Source organism: Staurois parvus, unplaced genomic scaffold, assembly GCF_062004578.1.
Source record: "Staurois parvus isolate SC_StPar_1 unplaced genomic scaffold, SC_StPar_1.0 ptg001490l, whole genome shotgun sequence".
NCBI lineage: Eukaryota > Metazoa > Chordata > Amphibia > Anura > Ranidae > Staurois > Staurois parvus.
This window is the reverse complement of record NW_028319286.1, coordinates 557818-577956: the sequence shown is the minus strand read 5'-3', so window position 1 is coordinate 577956 and position 20139 is coordinate 557818. Positions and strand designations below refer to the sequence as shown.

Sequence of the window (20139 nt, the reverse complement as noted above, 5' to 3'; positions counted from 1 at the left end):
CCTGTACGATTCACAGGCTGTTAAAACACACTGGTTGCTTCAAGACAAAGGAATCGTAGTTCATCTACACAATGGGAATCTTCCTGATGTTATTCTGTAGTGCCCCCCCCCCCCCCATTCCTTCCCCTCACCTCTCCACGTGTTTTTTTTTTTTTCTATCTATGACTGCTGAACTTCAGCAGGAATGCAGAAAACACACACACAAAAAAAAGGATGCTGGTAGTACAATAACAGCATCACTTCACAGGCTATAATCCACTCGCTGAGAGGCTCTTGGCAGCTACGACAACTCTCACCTTCAAAAGCTTGACAGCAATGCATTGTGAGCTGCGCTCATTGGCGGCTGAGATGCCATAACTAAGTTGCGGTGCGCCTGCATGTAGCAGGGAGGAAATATCTGTACCCCCCTTTTTTTTTTTCCTGCCATGCTGCTCTCTGCATTACTTGCTTCCCCCTGCATTGTCTAGAAGAAGTAAGTAGGCAGGAGGCTGTCTCTTTTCTCTGTGTCTGCACAGCCGGTTCATTGGTAATGTGATGATTGTCCTGGGGGACATTTGATGGATTAGAGAGCTAAACAGCTCCATTGCAAAGCACCACCTGATCTCAGGCCTGCATCCCATATAAAGACAGCGTGAGTGCTGAGCTCAGCTCTTGCTGCCAGATCTCCCCCTCCCCTCCTTCCCAGCTCCCTCAGTCTCCCTTTCTCTCACTCTCTCTCTCTCTCTCCCCACACACTGCAGAAAGTGTGAGCTGTCCAGTGCTGAATGTGAGGCACCGTCCCTGGGTCCGCAACGTGACTGTCACCACACAAATAGGGAGAGACCCCCCTTGTACCTCTCAACATGCCCCGCTCCTTCTTAGTCAAGAAGATAAAACTAGATGACTTTTCGTCCAGTGGGATTTCGGCCTCCAGTTACCACCACTTTGACGACCCCTGCGTCTTGGGCCAATCGCTCACCAGCACCGTGGGCAGCTTGGGAGTCCCCGTTGCTGAAGACGGTAAGTCAGCGCCCTTGGGTGCAAAAAAATTGAGACATGGTCCGTAAATGCATTCTTTTTTTTTTTTTTAATACAAAAAGGAACAAGTGACCTGTTTATTACTTAGAGAATGTCATTAAGGGACTTCTGTTAAGGGAATGACATTATAGGCTGCTCACGCTTTGGAAAGATTGCTGTTGATATTTATTGCACTGTTGACTTTTGCGCTTTCCAGTTACTAAGCCAAGAGAAGAGTTGGGCATTGCTATGTTATGCATAGCTGGGACAGGACTGATAAGACAACCTTTGTGTTCTGTTGACTTGTGACAACAACCAGCCATTGGGTGCTTTGCAGTGGAGCCACTTGGAGCTTGTCAACTGTTAAGAATCGACAAGACTCAGCATGCCCTAGGACTTGCAGCTCCTTTACAACTGGCGATACAAGTTGCTCACACTAGTCCTCAATCGTGCACTTATCCTGGCTTTTCTTTGCAAATTTTTTTAGCTGAGATGTACAGGAATGAAGGAAGATCTGACCACCAGGCGAAATAACTGCTACGCTTTTCTTAACGCGCGGAGTTAACGACAAAACTAAGTTAAAGTTGAAGATGGAGCTGTCTGCGTACGGCCAGCGTTAGCACAGCGCTGAAGATTTTGGTGACTGCAGCATAATAAGCCACGCAGACCCTTTCCACATACACTGAGGCATGTTCGGCCGCTATCACCTGTAGAATAAGGACTAGATTCATTAACGGTTTCTTGCTGTTCTATGAGCTACTCTCTTGTCTTTTCAAAGAATACTGCTTTAATTCCTGTACTATCGGGCCCTTGATGCCTTTTGGAAGAGCGAATGCCAGTAGTTTACATAGGGGAGAACAGAAAGGGTGGGGGGAGGGGAGCGAAGCCTCCTTGGGGACCTCATTGTTCACGCGGCAGGCAAAAGACTCTCTCTAAAGCCCTTTAAGAGGCACCATCCCGGGAGAAGCTCATTTATTTGATATATGAGAGGCTATGGCTAGGTGGCTTTGAACCAAAATGTATTTTTGATGTGTCTTGTTTTTTTTTTTTTCTCTTTTTTTTTTTCTATTAGCGCATAGTCAACTATGATTAGCCAATAAGGCTGACATGTGTCATTGCAGTGGGTTTCTCAGTGACAGTTACAAGGATAGCTTGTACTTCTGATCCAGAGATATAACTTGCTGTCCCAAAGCTGTGAATTTGCAAGCTAAGCACATCTTCCTCTAAGACTGGAATCTAAAATACAATTCTATCTGAACTGCTGTCAGAGCGGTGTAGCAGGATGTACTGACAAGCAGCCTGCTCAGAGAACGCATTGCCTGTTATCTACCAGGTATCTCTCTAACATGAGAGAGGCTCAAATCTTAATTTATATCAAGCTTCGGGGGTCATGTTTTTTTTCTCTTTTTATCAGACCAGTTGCTAATGTCCCATTGTCCTTGGACCCCCAAAATGATGACGGTCCTAATACAGTACAAGACGAGCATTGTTTCTAAAAATTTGAGGATCCAAGAAATGATTGTGGGCCTCCATGTGGTTGCAGACCTCTGTACCATATGTGGCTTGAAACGTAAACAGTTCATTCAATAATGGCTTGCAAACTGCAAAAATCATGTATAAATGTCTAGTAATCCCTTACTGGGTATTTTATCAGACTGCGAGAAACAAAAGTATCTGGCTGCGATGGGTAACTGCAGTCCCACTTTATAGTTGCTTATTTCACAATCTTCCATCATTGAGGAACCCTTGGATTGCAACTACCAGCATTCCATGACAGCATGATCCTGTATGATCTATACCAACCTTTCTCAACCTTTTCAATACAGAGGAACCCTTGAAACAAACTTTCCAGTCTCAGGGAACCCCTGCTAAAAATGACTATATCTACAACTCATGATACATTAGTGTGATGGTCAGTAAGAAGAATGCTCCTTACAATTTTGGTTATTGGGAAGAATTACCCCCTTACAGATTGCTAAAAAGATCAATGGTGTCAGTGGGAACTTATCTGAGAGGCAGTTATTGCTCATTGCTCAAGGAACCCCTAGTAACCTCTGGAGGAACCTTAGGGTTCCATGAAAGCCAAGCTGAGAAACCCTAAGCCAAAGTCCTTTACAAAATGAATCCTTAATTCACAATATCATCTTTCAAAATCCCCCCTCCCCCCCCAACCCAAAATGAAATACGTAGTTTACCAAGAAACTTTCAGCGATATGCTTGAAAACTTTTTCACAAAATACCCTAACACAGAGTATAGTACAAAATGTGACGCCCTGAAAAGCTACTTGGCTTCTACCTGTTGACTTTAGAAAAGTTTGAGCATATCATTCATTAAGAGATGTGAGACTGAGAAAGTGCTTGCAAATCTAATAAATCTGGTGGCCTCCATGTGTAAAACTGTGTAGGGTTCTACTTTATTTTTTGTATATTAATCAGCTTACTGAATATATATTAAACATTCAGCTAAACATTGCATATAGGAAAAACGTGAAGTGCACATTATATTTGGCAGAAAACCACAAACTACTCTTATTCTGCTCGAGGGCTACAAAGCAAGGCCACTTAAATCTTTCTTACACAAAATAAGGCATAGGCAGACGTAAAATGTGTAGCATTCCTATCGCCGAACAGTTGTAGTCTTCACTGACACAGAATATCGATGAATCAGCTAATCAAACACTTGCAGTTCATGATCTGTTATATGCTGCTTCCTATTAATCCCAACGATCCTGGCACCGCTGTTAAGCGCTAAAACTGGGAGGCGCAATGTACGCTCAAACAGGTGTCCCAGAGAATGGTACACCTATATCCGAGCATTTACAGAGAAAATGTCGCTTGAAGACAAGGGGTGACGTCTTTCAAAGTCATGCTCTTGAAAATAACCTTGCTACGTTCTTTAGAGAGGTGTGAAATATTGCTGAGGAAAGCTTTTTGTACCTGAGGCACGTGACGGCACATACTGCAAACAAGGAGGGAGAGAGAGAGAGATGACTTTAACAAGCAGCAGAAATATCAGAGTGCCAGACGAGGGGGGTAGACTCATTCTGAGTCTGTGGCACACATTTGTTGGGGAATCTGCCAGGCAATTTTGAAACACAGAGCCTCAAGAAGGTGTAGCGTGCAAATTGCCAGGATGAGGTTACACTAGGGAACGAGTTTTATTGTAAGGTTATGCAGTGGCACGGGGATGTGTGTGCGAGTCCTGCAATCCTGTACAAAGAGCAATCCTTATGTTCAAAGTGTAGATTCCCATCAACTGGCTACATTCTGATTTACAGGAGTAAAAGGAAAATTCCACATTCTGTACAATTCTACTTTCCTTTATTAAAGAACTCAAAAGATGTCACACTAAACTACTGCTATGTACACTAAATGGGCCCTGTTTTACTAAGGCGCTAAATATGACATGAAACAACCAATCGGCAGTGATCTCTTATTATTCTGACCGCTCTAAATTGCTGTAAACCGTCCAGCTGTTATGGAGCACCGCACTTTGTACATCATTTTCACCCTGTGAACTACCTTAATAAATAGGCCTGAGTGTAAGAATGAGAAAAGAGCTTAAGGTGCCTGTTAGAACACACGGCCCCTGCCACAGAAAGACAGAGCTACTGCTTCAGTCACACTCTATAAACCATCAATAGAGCAATTTGTGTAGGAACAATGGGCCCAGCTCCATTAGGAGGACATTCTACAATTTGCTCTTGCATAAAAAGGCAGCAGTCTCCAAACCTTCTGGCCTTCATCTGTTTAGAAACCACAAATCCCAGCGTGCTGCAACTAGAAGTTCAGCAACAGATGTAGAGCTCCAGGCTACACAGATCAGCACCGCTAGCTGGATACATTTTGGACATATTACTAATCAATTGCTGTTGTGAAAAATGAAACAGGTATTTGTTTTGTGTTCTGGTGTTTTATGGTATTGTCCCATGCTTCGGTACTTTCATGTTTTGGTTATGTTGTTGAGTTTTTGAGCTTTCACATTTGGGGTCTTCTGTTGTGTTCCAGTTTTTTTGTGCCAGTCCGTGAACATCATTGGAAAGTTTATAGAACGTATTTTGCTCATTAAGTTTGGCTAAGGCAGCTTTTCTCAACATGTTTACCCCAGAGGAACTCCAAAATATTTCTGAGATCTTTGGGGAAACCCTTGCTAAACCAATTCATTGCGGGTGAATGGGGAAAATGCCTCCTACAATGATGGTCAGTAAGAAGACTGACTCAGTGGTGGTGAGAATGCCACCCTTTCAGAAAGTGAAAAGAGATAATTGGTGCCATGCTACTGGCTTTGCCAAGTATCATTGGCCCTGGAATTTGCAGGTACCTTCAAATGGAAGGTAAATCAGACAAAACCCAAGGAACCTTGGGTAACTTCTGGGTAACCTTGGTAACTTCTGGAGGAAATCTAGGGTTCTAGTAAACCCTGGTTGATAATGGCTTTGCTAAGGTATACAACATTTCTAAATATTTAGAAGATGACTACTCTCCATTTACATACTGTAGATATTTTTATTATTACAATGGCAAAGCAAAATTGTGAAATGCAAACTTGACCCAACCAAACACCCTCTTTCATTATTCTGATTATTCTAAACTGATTATAATTGGCTATTCTGAGTTACTGTTTTTGTACATTATCAGTGTCCTGTGCCCTAAGTAAGCAAATTCCATAATATCCTAATTAACATGTGGCATCTGTTTAATGAACCATTTTTACCCAAAGACAGATTTGCCAAATGCAAATGCCACATACCCAGCCAAGCTCATAGAACAGTCTCCCCTACACTCAGTATATGGAATATTGATGGATTATATGATGAGGATAAGAAAAGAAAAGACGGAATGAGCCCTTTTCAGAAAAAAAAAAACACAATATTGTATAGATTATGTAGATTAATACATAATTATTACCTAATAGATTAATATTCTATTTATATTATAAAATGCCTAGGCATTTAAAAAAAAGATAATATGCAGCTCCCCTCCAGCGCTGTATGTCACAGAAACCCTGCTGCAGTCCTCTTCTGGACTGAATGATGGCTGTCATCATTCAACCCACTTCCCATGAGCCCTGGCTGTCATCGACACACCCCCTGGGAGAATGTCACCTTGTCAGCCCGGGTTCACAGTAGAATACTGCAAACAGCTGCGCTGACATCATAACATCAGTGGTGCTTTCTGAAAAACTGAAGACTGCACACTACCATAGCAGGGAGAAGAAGAAGACCCCAGGAAGTCATGTGATAGGCTAGAGCATCCCAGATATTTATTTAGGGACCTTTTAAAAACAGGAGTTCTGCTATTATTACCTTTTGAGACCATCACAAACCTGGACAAATCTAGAGGCCACGTAGCACATGCACCTAAAAAATGGCAGCCAATTGTTGCATGCCTGTCATTGATGAAAGACAATATCCCTTGGTTCTTAATCAAGTCATGTGGTCAACCAGAGGATCCTGAGAAAAAAAGAGGTACATATTAAGGGAATTCCTTAAAACAGGAGCTCTGCCTTAATTTCCTGTTGAGATCATTAACACAGAACTGGACAAATCTAGGGGTTATGTAGAACATGAACTGAAAAAAATGGCAGCCAACTGTTGTAAGCCTGTGGTTGATGAATGACAATATCTCTTGGCTCCTATGTGCTTGTTGGCTTCCAAACAGGACTAACTGGATGCAGAATTTTGCGCTTATTGTGCCAATCCTGCAATAGCACCAAGCTAGCATACTTTTAAGAGCATAATATAAACATCAGTTGAGACTGCTTTAGTGGAGAGTGGTCTAGTTATCTGCAATCCTGATCTATTATGGCTAGGGCAGCAGATCTGAATACAGTAACATCCTGTCTTTACCCTCACCGCTGCAGGACAGGAAGGAAAGCTTGCCTGTCCACGTGCCGTCTAGTGTCACCTTGACAGCAAGAATTCGGCATCATCTGCTGACTACACAGCCACATGTACTAAAACTGCAGAGGAGGGCTGGGATCGGGGCCAATGACACATATACACACACTGCACGTCACAGAGCATCAACATGTGGTGTTCTGAGTGGTACAGGCTGATGTGTGCATGCTGCAAAGGAAGTGCTGAGTCTGTTCATCAGGGGAAAGGGTTTATTTCGTTTTCAAATGAAGAGAGGAGGATCACCTATGTATTTGTACGCTCAAGCGTGAATCACAGGAACATGCTGTGTGTCTACATAACAGAGACTGCAGCCAGGGAGGGAAAACTGAGTGGACAGCACATTTAAATTGCCTGACCCCAGCTAATGCTTGCATTAAATGGAGTATTGATTACACGCTAATGGTTTAAGAGATGCAAGGAGCTATGGGGTCACATTGGCCGTCGCTGAAATGATCCACTGCAAAGGGGAGTGAACTGCATAGCTCCCTGAACAGGAAGCAGACAGCAACAGAGGGGTTTGGATCTAGAAAAGCACTGGGCATCCAATATGGAATTACAGTATCAGTTCCCGTTCTTGGTCTTATGACCAGCTCCAGCTAGTACCATGGCTTTGGGTAGATACAAATGGCCAGAGATTTCTCTTGTATAGTTTGTGTTTTTGCCCCTTTCCACAAATCCATGTGTTGCTCTTTCACAGCCAGGCAGGGGATTTCTATATAGAAGTATTATTTTATAATCTGCACTAAATCATTTGCTGGAGTATGACATCACCAAATTGATTTGTAGTCGGGGCGGGGTCAGTGGGGAGCCCCATGAGATGCCCCATTTACCTTTCATAGGCTTTCTTGGGTGTGGTTTGAGTGTGAGCGAGGACACAGGGGCCCCATTATTATTATTATACAGGATTTATATAGCGCCAACGGTTTGCGCAGAGCTTTACATTATAAGGGAGACAGTACAATTACAATACATTTCAGTACAGAAGAATGTGAGGGCCCGGCTCGTGGAGCTTACAATCTAAAGGACCCATGATCTCTTATTGCCCCATGAGTTGTCAGTCCGCCCCTGTTTGTGGTAATACTGTGGCTATTGGGTGAAACCCTAACATTTGATAAGGAAATCTCAGAAATGAATTACACAGGAATAGAGGAAACCAGCATAGGGTTCAACATGTTGCCATTCACCAAGAACTGAAATATAAGATACATGGTGAGAATGATAACCAAAATCACATTGGCCTGCAACAGAGCCTGTTTGTGTCACGGCTAACCTTTACTTCTGGGAGCTTGTTTATATTTATTTATTTCAGGTACTTATATAGCATCGTCAATTTACGTAGCACTTTACATATATATTGTACATTCACATCAGTCCCTAACCCTCAAGGGGCGTACAATCTAAGGTCCCTAACCCTCAAGGGGCGTACAATCTAAGGTCCCTAACCCTCAAGGGGCGTACAATCTAAGGTCCCTAACCCTCAAGGGGCGTACAATCTAAGGCCCCTAACCCTCAAGGGGTGTACAATCTAAGGTCCCTAACCCTCAAGGGGTGTACAATCTAAGGTCCCTAACTCACATTCATATACTAGGGTCAATTTAGACATGATCCAATTAACCTACCAGCATGTCTTTGGAGTGTGGGAAGAAACCGGAGTACCCGGAGGAAACCCACGCAGGCACAGGGAGAACATGCAAACTCCAGGCAGGAGGTGCTGTGGCTGGGATTCGAACCAGTGACGGACTGACAACTCATGGGGTCCCCGGGAAATAGGGGATTGTGGGGCCCCTGTGTCCTTGCCAACACTCAAAAAAGCCTATGAAAAAGGTACCAGGGGCATTTCTTGGGGCCCCCTACTGACCCCGGGCCCTCGGGCAGTTCCTGAGTTTCCAAATGGTCAGTCCGCCCCTGCCAGCGACCCAAGTGCTGCCAGGCGGAAGTGCTAACCATTTAGCCACTGTGCTGCCCATATATCAGTGATGTTCTCACTGGGTCTCTGGGCTTATCTGTGCAATGCCAGTAGATTATGGCGGGTGGGAGGAGCTGGAAGGGTACTGTACATAGCATTCCTGAAAACACTAAAACACCCTGCCCTCACCCTGATGCAAGTAGTGGGATGACTCTTGAGAGGAGTTATGCAAAATATCAAAAGCCCCTTGATGGGTGGATGTCAGGCTGAGAGAATGGGGGGTCCTAGGCATACTGAATATGCATGCAAACAAAAGATAATGCCCACCTGTAATGCTGAGCCTCCATGATTGAAAGAACAGAAATACAAGGAATGAAGGGGTTGGGCTAGGGACAGATAGACTGGGGAGAAAACAGCTAGATGTTAGTGGATGTCCTCCTGAACTACTTTAGCTCCTAATACACAGAGAAGCTCACAGTGTGCAGGTAAATCAGAGTAAGCAATTTCAGTCCAGGAGAGGAGACTGTACAGCTGTGCAGAACTGAAGGGAAGGCTGGAGTTCAGCTTTAACAGGGGGTTTCCTCTTACCTCTCACAAAAGCCAGTTGGCACATCATTACATCCAGCCCTGAGGATGCTAGGGTTTAGCAAATCACAGCATAGATTCCTTTGTTTATATAAGATTACTAGAGGCTCAGATGTGAAGCAAGATGCTGCTTTAGCCCTGATTCACATCTGTGCGGGTGGTGCCGCTGTGGATCCACACGAAAATCCGTACAGCTGCACCACCCGCACAGAGGAATGCGGACCCGCGACCGGGTGCCATTAGTTCTTATGGCACGCCGCCTGCACTGGAAAACACAACCGTACTGGGAACCTCGGCTGCGTTTTAAGAAGCACAGGGACTTCTTCCCTGCGTGTCCCGGGGGACGGGAGTCCATTCAAATGAATGGGATCTCCTGCCCACGTAAAACATGGCCCGCATGGCCGCATATATGTGAGCCGGGGGTTAGTCCGTATCTAGCAACAGTGTCCCTGTTCAGTGTATTCCACGTTGCTAGTGGCATGAATGTGAAATACATTATAAAGAGCTCAGCAGTCTGGAGGATACTAAAGCAGCACTTTAGGGTATATATTTCAAAGCATGGTGCACAGATAACAGTTATCCAATATATCCCATCCAACCTTTATATAAAAACAGAGATGTGAAGCAAAGGGAAATGCTGTGTAATGTGACCACATGGCATAGAGATAAGAGGGAAGAGCAATTAGGTATCAGCACCATGGCCCTTTCTTTTTTTTTAAAGTGTTACTAAACCCACAGCAGTACAATCGGTCTGTAGATGCAGTAATGCATACTTGTTATACTCACTGTGGAACCTAAGGGGTTAATCCTCCGCATTGTGTAAAAAAGGATGTTTGATCCTGACTTCTCTGATCCTCCCCTTCTTCTACTGTTCCCAATCCATCTGCTGATAGAACAGAGCCTTGAGGGCATGCTGCACATGCTCAGTTTGTTGGGTATGGCTAGAGAGGTTATTTTTTTTCTTTGGGAGGGTACACGTGATCAGCACAGGGCCAATCAGCGCTGTCCAGACAGAGGGTCAGGGGTTATGCAGCCTCATTGGACAATCAGGGGAGAATGAAAACTCCTCCTACAAGTTTTAACCAGTGCTCTACTGGACACTGCTGGAAGTCACAAGACTGCTATATACTGCTGATGAGAAAATATATTTAGCAGTTCATATTTACTAAAATCATTGCATTTCCATGTTCTGTGTACTGTGGGACACTGGATATAGTGAATGCGGGGTTCAGGGAGTCCAGATATAGTGAATGCTGGGTCCAGGGAGTCCAGATATAGTGAATGCAGTGTCCGGGGAGACCAGATATAGTGATTGCAGTGATTGGCACTATATGAATCCTGTATTATAATAATAATAATAATAATAATACATTCTAGTTGCCAGTTGTGCCTTTGCAACAACCCAAAGGGATGACCTGGTACTGTGTAAAAACAAAGCCCCACTGATCTAGAAGATGAATGAATACAAGGAAGGAATGAACTGTGTCCATACACACATCATCATTTTGTGCTAGTCTTGAGAGAGTTTCATCTTCCCAATCAATAGGTCACTGCTATCGACAAAGCAGTCCAGTAAATGTTGTCACAGATGGGTCATCAAAGGAGACGGTGTCATAAAATGTTGCTGACCTGCTCCTTTACCAGACACAGATGAAGAAAGGAAAACCTATGGCAGCTCAATAGTACAGCTTTTTTGTGTTTCCTTAAATGCCATGTCTCTTTATATACACGTTCTTAGCCCCAGGGTGAAATGGACCTATAGTATATAAACGACTGCAAGCAGTAGACCAAAAGGCGGCATGATGGTGAACAACAGCAACATGTATAACACTAGAGAGGATGAACATGTGTGCTGCTGAACAATAATGCCTTTTAATTCCTTATTGTTGAAAAAAAAAAAGCAACAATTTGATTTGGTGCTAAATGCCACTTGAAGCCCAATTCCAGCAATACTGTCTGCCTCCCTACTGGGGAGATTTCAAGATAATTCCTATACTAGGTGGATCCTAGAGATAAAAAGGAAACCAGGGGAATTCCTATTCAAAGGGACATGGACAACAATCAACATGAACCCGAGCTTCTTAGCCTTCTCCCACTTTGGCCTGTATTCACACCTGTGCAGAACATAAACCCCTGGTGCCCAACCTGTGGCCCTTTGGTATGTGATGTGTGGCCCTCGGACCTCAGCAGTTTGCAGTGGGAACATTGATAAGGGTAACAGCATTGATCTGTACTAGCCTCATGTAATATGTTCTCAGATTCATATTGACTTCTGCAGCATATCCCCAGCCAAGGCAGCATGTCCACACTCTGACCCTCAACTCCTCTAGTCGGTTTGCAGTTTCTGACTGTCCTCTCCAGCATTACATACAGTACATTGAACATTATATGTGGCCCTTTGGTGATGTTAGGGGCCACATTTTTGGCCCCCTTTAGCTCATAAGTTAACAGCCACTGGCATAAACAGAGAGGGTATTCCTAGTGATTTTGAAGCTTTTTTTGGGTGTTGTCAAGCTTTGTACAAATGTTTCTGCACATGAATCGAGCTTCAAGCCTTTTCTTCCTGGACTGTGCAAGGGGAGGAAAGCATTTCTGTAAAAAGAGAGAAATAAATTTTTCCAGAGCAAAAAAGATAACTAAAAATGCATGTGTCGTACATTTACACATGCATGCCCACTGAAGTCTACAGGGGAAAAATGTCTAAATACAATAAATAGAAACCTCCAAGTACATTTTTGATTATAGGGAGTAGAGCGTAGGGTGACTTTACGTACGTGTGTGAACAGGGACTATTAGAAAGAATGGGATTGTACATGTTGAGCATAGCCAAGTTCAGGGAAACAAGCTAACAATTGCTCAAGTATGAATATGGGCTTCCAAAAAATGTAGAAAAAATTTTGGTTGGAGCTAGACATTAAAGTATATCTAAACCCCAAAAAAACTAAAATCTAAAATATTGCATTACTTTCCAGTTTTGTGGGCTTTTTTATCTCTATTTTCACCTGGTGCTCCTTCCAGTGATACACTTCCTGTTCTAGGGTGACAACACTAGGGTTACTCACTGTACTGTCTCTATGGAAATACAACATTGTCACCCTAGGCTGGGAGGGATTATGTAGATCAGAGCTTAAAATTTCAAGTCCTGAGCTACTAGCCAGGCCTTAAGAGTTACTCACCACCAACAAACACACACAAACAGAGACACCTGTACACATACATACAGACACATGTATACACACACAGGCACATACAGACACGCATACACACAGATACATGTACATACACAGAAATACACAGACACATGTACACACAGACACATGTACACACACACAGACACATGTACACACAGATGTACAGATACACACATGTACATACACACAGACACGCTTTTAAGTGCTCTCTCCTCTTCCCTGAAGCTTTTAAGTGCTCTTTCCTCTCCCCTGAAGCCACCACTGGCTGATATAGAGGATCATGTGACCAGAGTGAGCTGAAATTAGGTAGGCGCGCTCACACACAGCCCTATAAAAAGCTGCAGTACTTCGTTGTTCTCTCACAGAGTCGGGTACTGCACTCTAGGGGAGGCAGAGAGCACAGCACACACTCCTTCCTTTGCTTTCACTGCGCTCAGCTATTGAGCAGTCTGACGGCTCCCAGTGCCAATGACAGATCCGGCCTGAGCTCCGAGTCTGCTCAGTAAGACGGCCCTGGGGGACACACACCCCCACCATAATTTCCACTCGCCATTGGCGAGCAGGCGAGTGGAAATTTCAAGGCCTGATGTAGATTACAGAAGAAGCCTTAGAAAACAGATATCGTTGTTTGAAATTTCAGTTTAAATAATAAAAGAATACTATATTTCTTTCAGAATCAACAGTTATTTTTCTGTTCATGTAGAAAAAGTACTTAGTCTAAGAAAAGAAAACTAATTCAGCCACTGCATCTAAGGGCTGGTAAGCTGCAATATATTGTATTGTTGTCCTTGGGTTTAGATATGCTTTAAGTAGTTACAATCACTGTCAGGAAACTGGCCATCACTACAATTACAACTATACATATCAAATCCTGACATTTACAACAGTGTAAACATTCCTATACCTTTCAGTCTTAGTCTCTGCCCTGTGTTGATCCCAGGACCTAGTGTGACACAATTTGGTACACAGGGTATGAAAATGTCTGTATTTAATTGTTTAGGGATTCTTGTATATTCCTGTACTGATGCAAAGTGGTAAATAGCCATGATTAAATGCTAAATGTCAATATGCAGATGTTCTGAAAGACCAAGAGTCAGTGTGATAATGTTCAGACTTATCTACTGTCAGTATGTTGTTTTTCTGGAATCCAAACTTTAGGTTTGTCATTGCTCTGGGACATCAAGTTTTAGTTTGCCACCATTCTGGGATAGCTACTATCAGTATGCAACCATATTTGTATCCAAAGTGTCAGTGTGCAAATGTCCTCTGATCAGTGTTGGTGATTTGTTTTGGGACTACAAGTGTCAGTATGTCATTGTTGCAAATCCAATAGCGTCAGCATATTAATATTCCATTCTCAAGTGACAGCGTGTGATTTCTACAAGATTCAAATGTCAGTGTGTCACTGTTCTGGTATCCCAAGTGTCAGTAAATCATTGTTCTGGTATCTCAAGTGTCAGTGTGTCATTTTTCCAGGATCCAAGTGTCTGTATGTCATTGTTCCATGATTCAAGTGTCAGTGTGTCATTGTTACTGGATCCAAGCGTCAGTGTGTCGTTGTTCCTAGATCCAAGTGTCAGTGTGTCATTACTCCTGGATCCAAGTGTCAGTGTGTCATTGTCCTGGTATCCCAAGTGTCAGTGTGTCATTGTTTCAGGATCCAACTGTCAGTGTGTTATTGTTCTGGGACCCCCATGTGTCAGTGTGTCATTGTTCCTGGATCCAAGTGTGTGTCATTGTTCTGGACCCCCAAGTGTCAGTGTATCATTGTTCTGGGACCCCCATGTGTCAGTTTGTCATTGTTCCTGGATCCAAGTGTCAGTGTGACATTTTTCCAGGATTCAAGTGTCATTGTTCCTGGATCAAAGTGTCAGTGTGTCATTGTTCCAGGTTCCAAATGTCAGTGTGACATTGTCCTGGTATCCCAAGTGTCAGTGTGTCATTGTTTCAGGATCCAACTGTCAGTGTGTTATTGTTCTGGGACCCCCATGTGTCAGTGTGTCATTGTTCCTGGATCCAAGTGTCAGTGTGTCATTGTTCCTGGATCCAAGTGTCAGTGTGTCATTGTTCCTGGATCCAAGCGTCAGTGTGTCATTGTTCCAGGTTCCAAATGTCAGTGTGTCATTGTCCTGGTATCTCAAGTGTCAGTGTGTCACTGTTTCAGGATCCAAGCGTCAGTGTGTCATTGTTCCAGGTTCCAAATGTCAGTGTGTCATTGTTCTGGTATCTCAAGTGTCAGTGTGTCATTGTTCCAGGTTCCAAATGTCAGTGTGTCATTGTCCTGGTATCTCAAGTGTCAGTGTGTCATTGTTCCAGGATCCAAGTGTCAGTGTGTCATTGTCCTAGTATTTCAAGTGTCAGTGTGTCACTGTTTCAGGATCCAAGTGTCAGTGTGTCATTGTTCTGATGTCTCAAGTGACAGTGTGTCATTGTTCTGATGTCTCAAGTGACAGTGTGTCATTGTTTCAGGATCCAAGTGTCATGTGTCATTGTTCCAGGATCCAAGTGTCAGTGTGTCATTGTTCCAGGATCCAAGTGTCAGTGTGTCATTGTTCCAGGATCCAAGAGTCAGTGTGTCATTGTTCTGGTATCTCAAGTGTCGTTTGTCATTGTTCCAGGATCCAAGTGTCAGTGTGTCACTGTTACAGGATCCAAGTATCAGTATTTCATTGTTCTGGTATCTAAAGTGTCAGTGTGTCATTGTTTCAGAATCCAAGTGGCAGTGTGTCATTGTTCCAGGATCCAAGTGTCAGTGTATCATTGTTCCAGGATCCAAGTGTCAGTGTATCATTGTTCCAGGATCCAAGTGGCAGTGTGTCATTGTTCTGGTGTCTCAAGTGACAGTGTGTCATTGTTTCAAGATCCAAGTGTCAGTATATTATTGTTCAGGTGTCTCAATTATCAGTGTGGTATTGTTCCAGGATCCAAGTGTCATTGTGTCACTGTTCTGGAACTCCTAGTGTCAGCATGTCACTGTTAAGCCACTACCATATGGTAGTGTAATTATCCCATAAATCAGTGTGACATTTTTGTGAGACCCCCAAGTATTGCTGTATCATTGTTCTGGGACCCCAGGATTCGATGTGTCATTGTTGTGAGATCCCAAATGTTAATGAGATTTAAATTGTCACTATGAGGATGTTTAGAAATCTCAAGCATCAGAGTGTTATTGTTGTGACATCCAGAGTGTCACTGTGTCAATGTTCAAGGATCCTAAGTGATAGTTGGTCTTTGTTATTGGATCAGAGTGTTGGTGAGCTATTGTTCTAGGATCTAAAAAATTAGGAATTTTTAAAAAAATAATAGAAGAGATCAGAACTCATAGGTTTTGCAATTCAGATCCCTGAAACACAGCAGTTTTCTAAGAACCCAGAAATGAATTAAAATAAAAAAAAAAAATATATATATATATATTTATGTATAGATTGATTTTAATACCCAATATCCTTCTTTTCTTGTGCTCATGCCACAGGCTTTGTACAGCACTGCATTACATCACCTGACTACCAAGCTGAGAAGAAGAGTGGAGACAAGTTTTCCTCCTCCGAGGCTGAATACACACCAAACCACGATGACTACAGTGAGCCTGACAGCCCCCAGTCCAGTCTGTCTGCAGGTTATTTCAGCGGAGAAGCAGCCGTCACGGACAGCTACTCAATAGACGCTTTCTTCATCACAGATGGACGCTCGAGAAGAGGTGTCGAGAGTCGCGGAAACCAGCGTCACACATGCAGTGAGTGTGGTAAAACCTATGCCACCTCTTCCAACCTCAGCCGGCACAAGCAAACCCATCGGAGCCTGGACAGTAAAATGGCAAGGAAATGTCCTACATGTGGAAAAACATACGTTTCTATGCCAGCCCTGGCCATGCATCTTCTCACACACAATCTGAAACATAAGTGCGATGTGTGCGGCAAGGCCTTCAGCCGCCCATGGCTCCTACAAGGCCACATGCGTTCCCACACTGGCGAGAAACCCTTTGGCTGTGCCCACTGTGGGAAAGCCTTCGCAGACCGATCCAACCTTCGCGCGCACATGCAGACACACTCGGCCTTTAAACACTATAAGTGCAAACGCTGCGAGAAGACCTTCGCTCTCAAGTCATATCTTAACAAACATTACGAGTCAGCTTGTTTCAAGGGCTCGGATCATGAGTGCGCCCTACAGAGTTAAACTCCAGGCTTGAGGAAAAAGACGGTACACAAAGAAAGGAGGCACAATAAATTGTGCCAACCTACTCTAATTGATGGCACAACACACCAGAAACTCAAAAATCAGGGTACTTGGCATCAAACAGTATTATCCTTGGTTGCACTTCACCATAGACTGTGCAAACATCATTTTTATATAAACACTGCATTTTCTTTTTTTTTTTCTTTTTTGAAGCTTGACAAATTTATTTTAAACCGTGCAATATACTTTTTTTCAATGGATCATGGATGGTTGTGACCTATCTTTTCTTTAAACACACATACACACAAAGAAAAGAAACTTTTAGCCTCTCTACTGACGCTCTTAAAGAACCCTTACATGCAAAGCCAAGCTTTCTGTGGTGCAACACATGAAATGTGAAAGTCTTACATTAATCTGAGAAAACAATTGGAGACAAAATTAGCGGAGGGGCTCTGTAACACAGACTCAGGTGCCATTTTCTATCCTATGTTATTTATTTTTTAAACTGTTGTTATATGACTCTGTTGCTAAAGAAGAATTGATTGCATTATTTATTTTATCTTTATTATTTGTGCCATGTGGTATTCAAGGCTTGGAATAATGTGGACAAGGAGAAAAGCCTTTTTTTTTTTTGTTTTGTTTGCAGCACAATAAATTTCATGCGAGCCAGGAACAATGTACATGAATGTCGAGAAAGGATCTGCAAGTGGCCTCGTGCCAATTCGGCTGTAATAAATACAGAAGAGTTTGCTGTGTCTTGTTTGGAAGCACATATGTACACTATAAACAGGGCAGAAAAGTTGTGCCAATACTTGTTTTAAACTAGAAGAAGAGCTTGTGGCACTCCAGTAGAATTAGATTGTTCAATTTTTGTTCCAAAACAGCGTTACCTCTAGAATTTTGAAAGGCAATGAGAATATGCACTATTCCTCCAGTATTTATTATGTATTCTGTCAGAGGTCTGTTCACGAAGCAACGTGACCTGCATTATATACTAAGAAGATAATTTTTTTAAAAAATGTGACCCCCACCTTCATGGAGTCAAGACATTTGCGCCTATTTGTTTTTTTTTGTTTTTTTGTAATCTGCTTATTTAATAATATCATGTAATTTATATGATTTATTTATTATATTTATTACACTTTTTATTGCTAATTTAACTTTTTTTTGAGGATGGAAAAGAACGTACAGATCGTGGTTAATAGGAATACGCTGCAGCAGATGCCAGGATGAGCCTTGTCTGTTGCGGTAAATTGTCTTCCTCCTGAGTGCGACAGACTTTAAAAGCAAAGACTTTTTTTCAGGCCTATGTTTCCGAACACGATTCAAGAATAATCGGAAAAGCCTATGCAATTTCTCAATGAGTTCTTACCTCATGGCAAAACAGAGGAAGCGCTATAGCCCGCCATCAGCCTCTCCTGCACTTGTCGATGTGAGGGACAGCTATTCGTTTGTGAGCAACATTGACTCACAAGCCATGCACGCCCAGCGTTTGGGTATCTGCACATGCCAAGGCTTCAGACTTGCAGGCAAGAACAAATTCAGAACCTCACATGATGATGCAACAGCATTTCATTCATTGATCACGTGAATGATGGCACTGAGATCCTCAGTGCAAGAGTATTATTTTTCTTGCAACTTCTTTGTATACTGACAGCACTTGCAGCAGTGTTTTGGGTAGTTCCAATGTTATTTACATTGCATTATTATTACATGCTACAAGTCTCGCCATGCTTTTTTAGGTGACTGAAAAGTCATACCGATCTTTAAGGTGCAAGGGCTGCTTTAATGCAACTATTACCTAATATATTTGGAAAATGCTCAGTATTACTGCATGCCTGAATGAAGCAAGCCTTGCGTTTATAGATCGTAGAATCCTTCTTTGCATCAGTGTTAGAAAATTGCAACAGAGAATGTATTAGTAAAATTAGTTTCCAAAATGGTGAAATTAGAAGTCGAATGAAGACAAGCCGTGATAGTGTTACAAAGACATGATGTCTAATGCAACAAAGATACATTCTATAAATGACAACACCTAAAGGAAAGATCATATGTGTGTGTGGGGGGGGGGAGGGGGGGTCCCATTGCATAATCTTTGTGGTGCCTCCTTAATCATTAACCTCCAACCTAAAAGCCATGTCACTTCTAAGGGCTATGCCATTCCAAAAGCAGCATTTGAATTGATTATATAGCAGTCTGACAGAGGTTCTCGTTCATGTTATTTCTACTTATTTTCCAGATGCTGGCTAGATAAACTACTAGAATATAAACTACTATATATTTAGACAGTAAAGCTGTCCATACGCTAGTAGATTATCAAACAAAAGTACATTTGATGACTTAATGAATATTATTTGAAAGCACTTCAAACTTTTGTTTGCTTTTAACATTCAATTGCAGAACGAATGGACTTTCCTGAATGAAAACTACATACACTGTTAGAAATTTGTCAGTTCAAGAAAAATTTTCCATCCTGCTCCTTCAAATTTTCTCATTACTACAGATGAAAACGAACGGTGGTTTGACCCCACTAACGATTAGAACAGTGTTTGTCAAGCAGGGTGCTGCGTGCTGCCTGGGTTTCCTTGTGGTGCCGTGAACATGGGACCCAGATTGTCCTGCTCAGGGGCGGACTGACATATTTGGAAACTCGGGCACTGCCTGAGGGCCCAGGGTCAGTAGGGGGCCCCATGAGATGCCCCTGGTACCTTTTTCATAGGCTTTTTTGAGCTTGGGCAAGGACACAAGGGCCCCATGATCCCCTTTTGCCCGGGGGCCCCTTGAGTTGTCAGTCCGCCCCTGGTCCTGGATCAGGGCTGGACTGCCTGCACCATAACAACAATGATGCTCTAGGGCCAGGGCACAGTGTCATTTATTTGCTATGGTGATGACGGACAGCTTTATATGAAGAAACAAAAAGAGGGCACACCGGCCTAGTGCATTACCTACGAGATAAACGAGATTTATTGATAAAGAGTAAAATACTCACAAAGGAATAAAATCAAATGAAGGGCATGTCACAAGAAATGCAGCGTGGTCCAATCACCCTGAAGGATGTCTGGTGGGGGACTGTAGACCTCTAGGTGGCTGTTGGCTGATGTGTCTCAAGGCTGTGCCTCTTCCTCAGAAGTCTACAGTCCCCCACCAGACATCCTTCAGGGTGATTGGACCACGCTGCATTTCTTGTGACATGCTCTTCATTTGCTTTTATTCCTTTGTGAGTATTTTACTTTTTTATCCATAAATCTTGTTTTTAAAGGTAATGCTACAGGCCCGTGCGCCCTCTTTTTGTTTCTTCATATACAGTTCTTTTTGGATTTCCCTGGTCCGCTTGCATTCCTTCTATACTCCATGTGGGGATTGTAGAATCCACTGTCCAGCTCAGGAG

At 42.9% G+C, this 20139-nt stretch overlaps 1 protein-coding gene across 1 annotated transcript; it reads left to right on the top strand.

The window, feature by feature from the left end:
- Positions 1–529: 529 nt before the first annotated feature.
- On the top strand, positions 530–19719 carry SCRT2 (scratch family transcriptional repressor 2). The gene is made up of 2 exons (XM_089662547.1): positions 530–999; positions 16051–19719. Exons 1-2 carry the CDS (start codon positions 843–845, stop codon positions 16749–16751), a joined length of 858 nt encoding a protein of 285 aa, XP_089518673.1. The 5' UTR covers positions 530–842; the 3' UTR covers positions 16752–19719.
- The last annotated feature ends 420 nt before the right edge of the window (positions 19720–20139 follow it).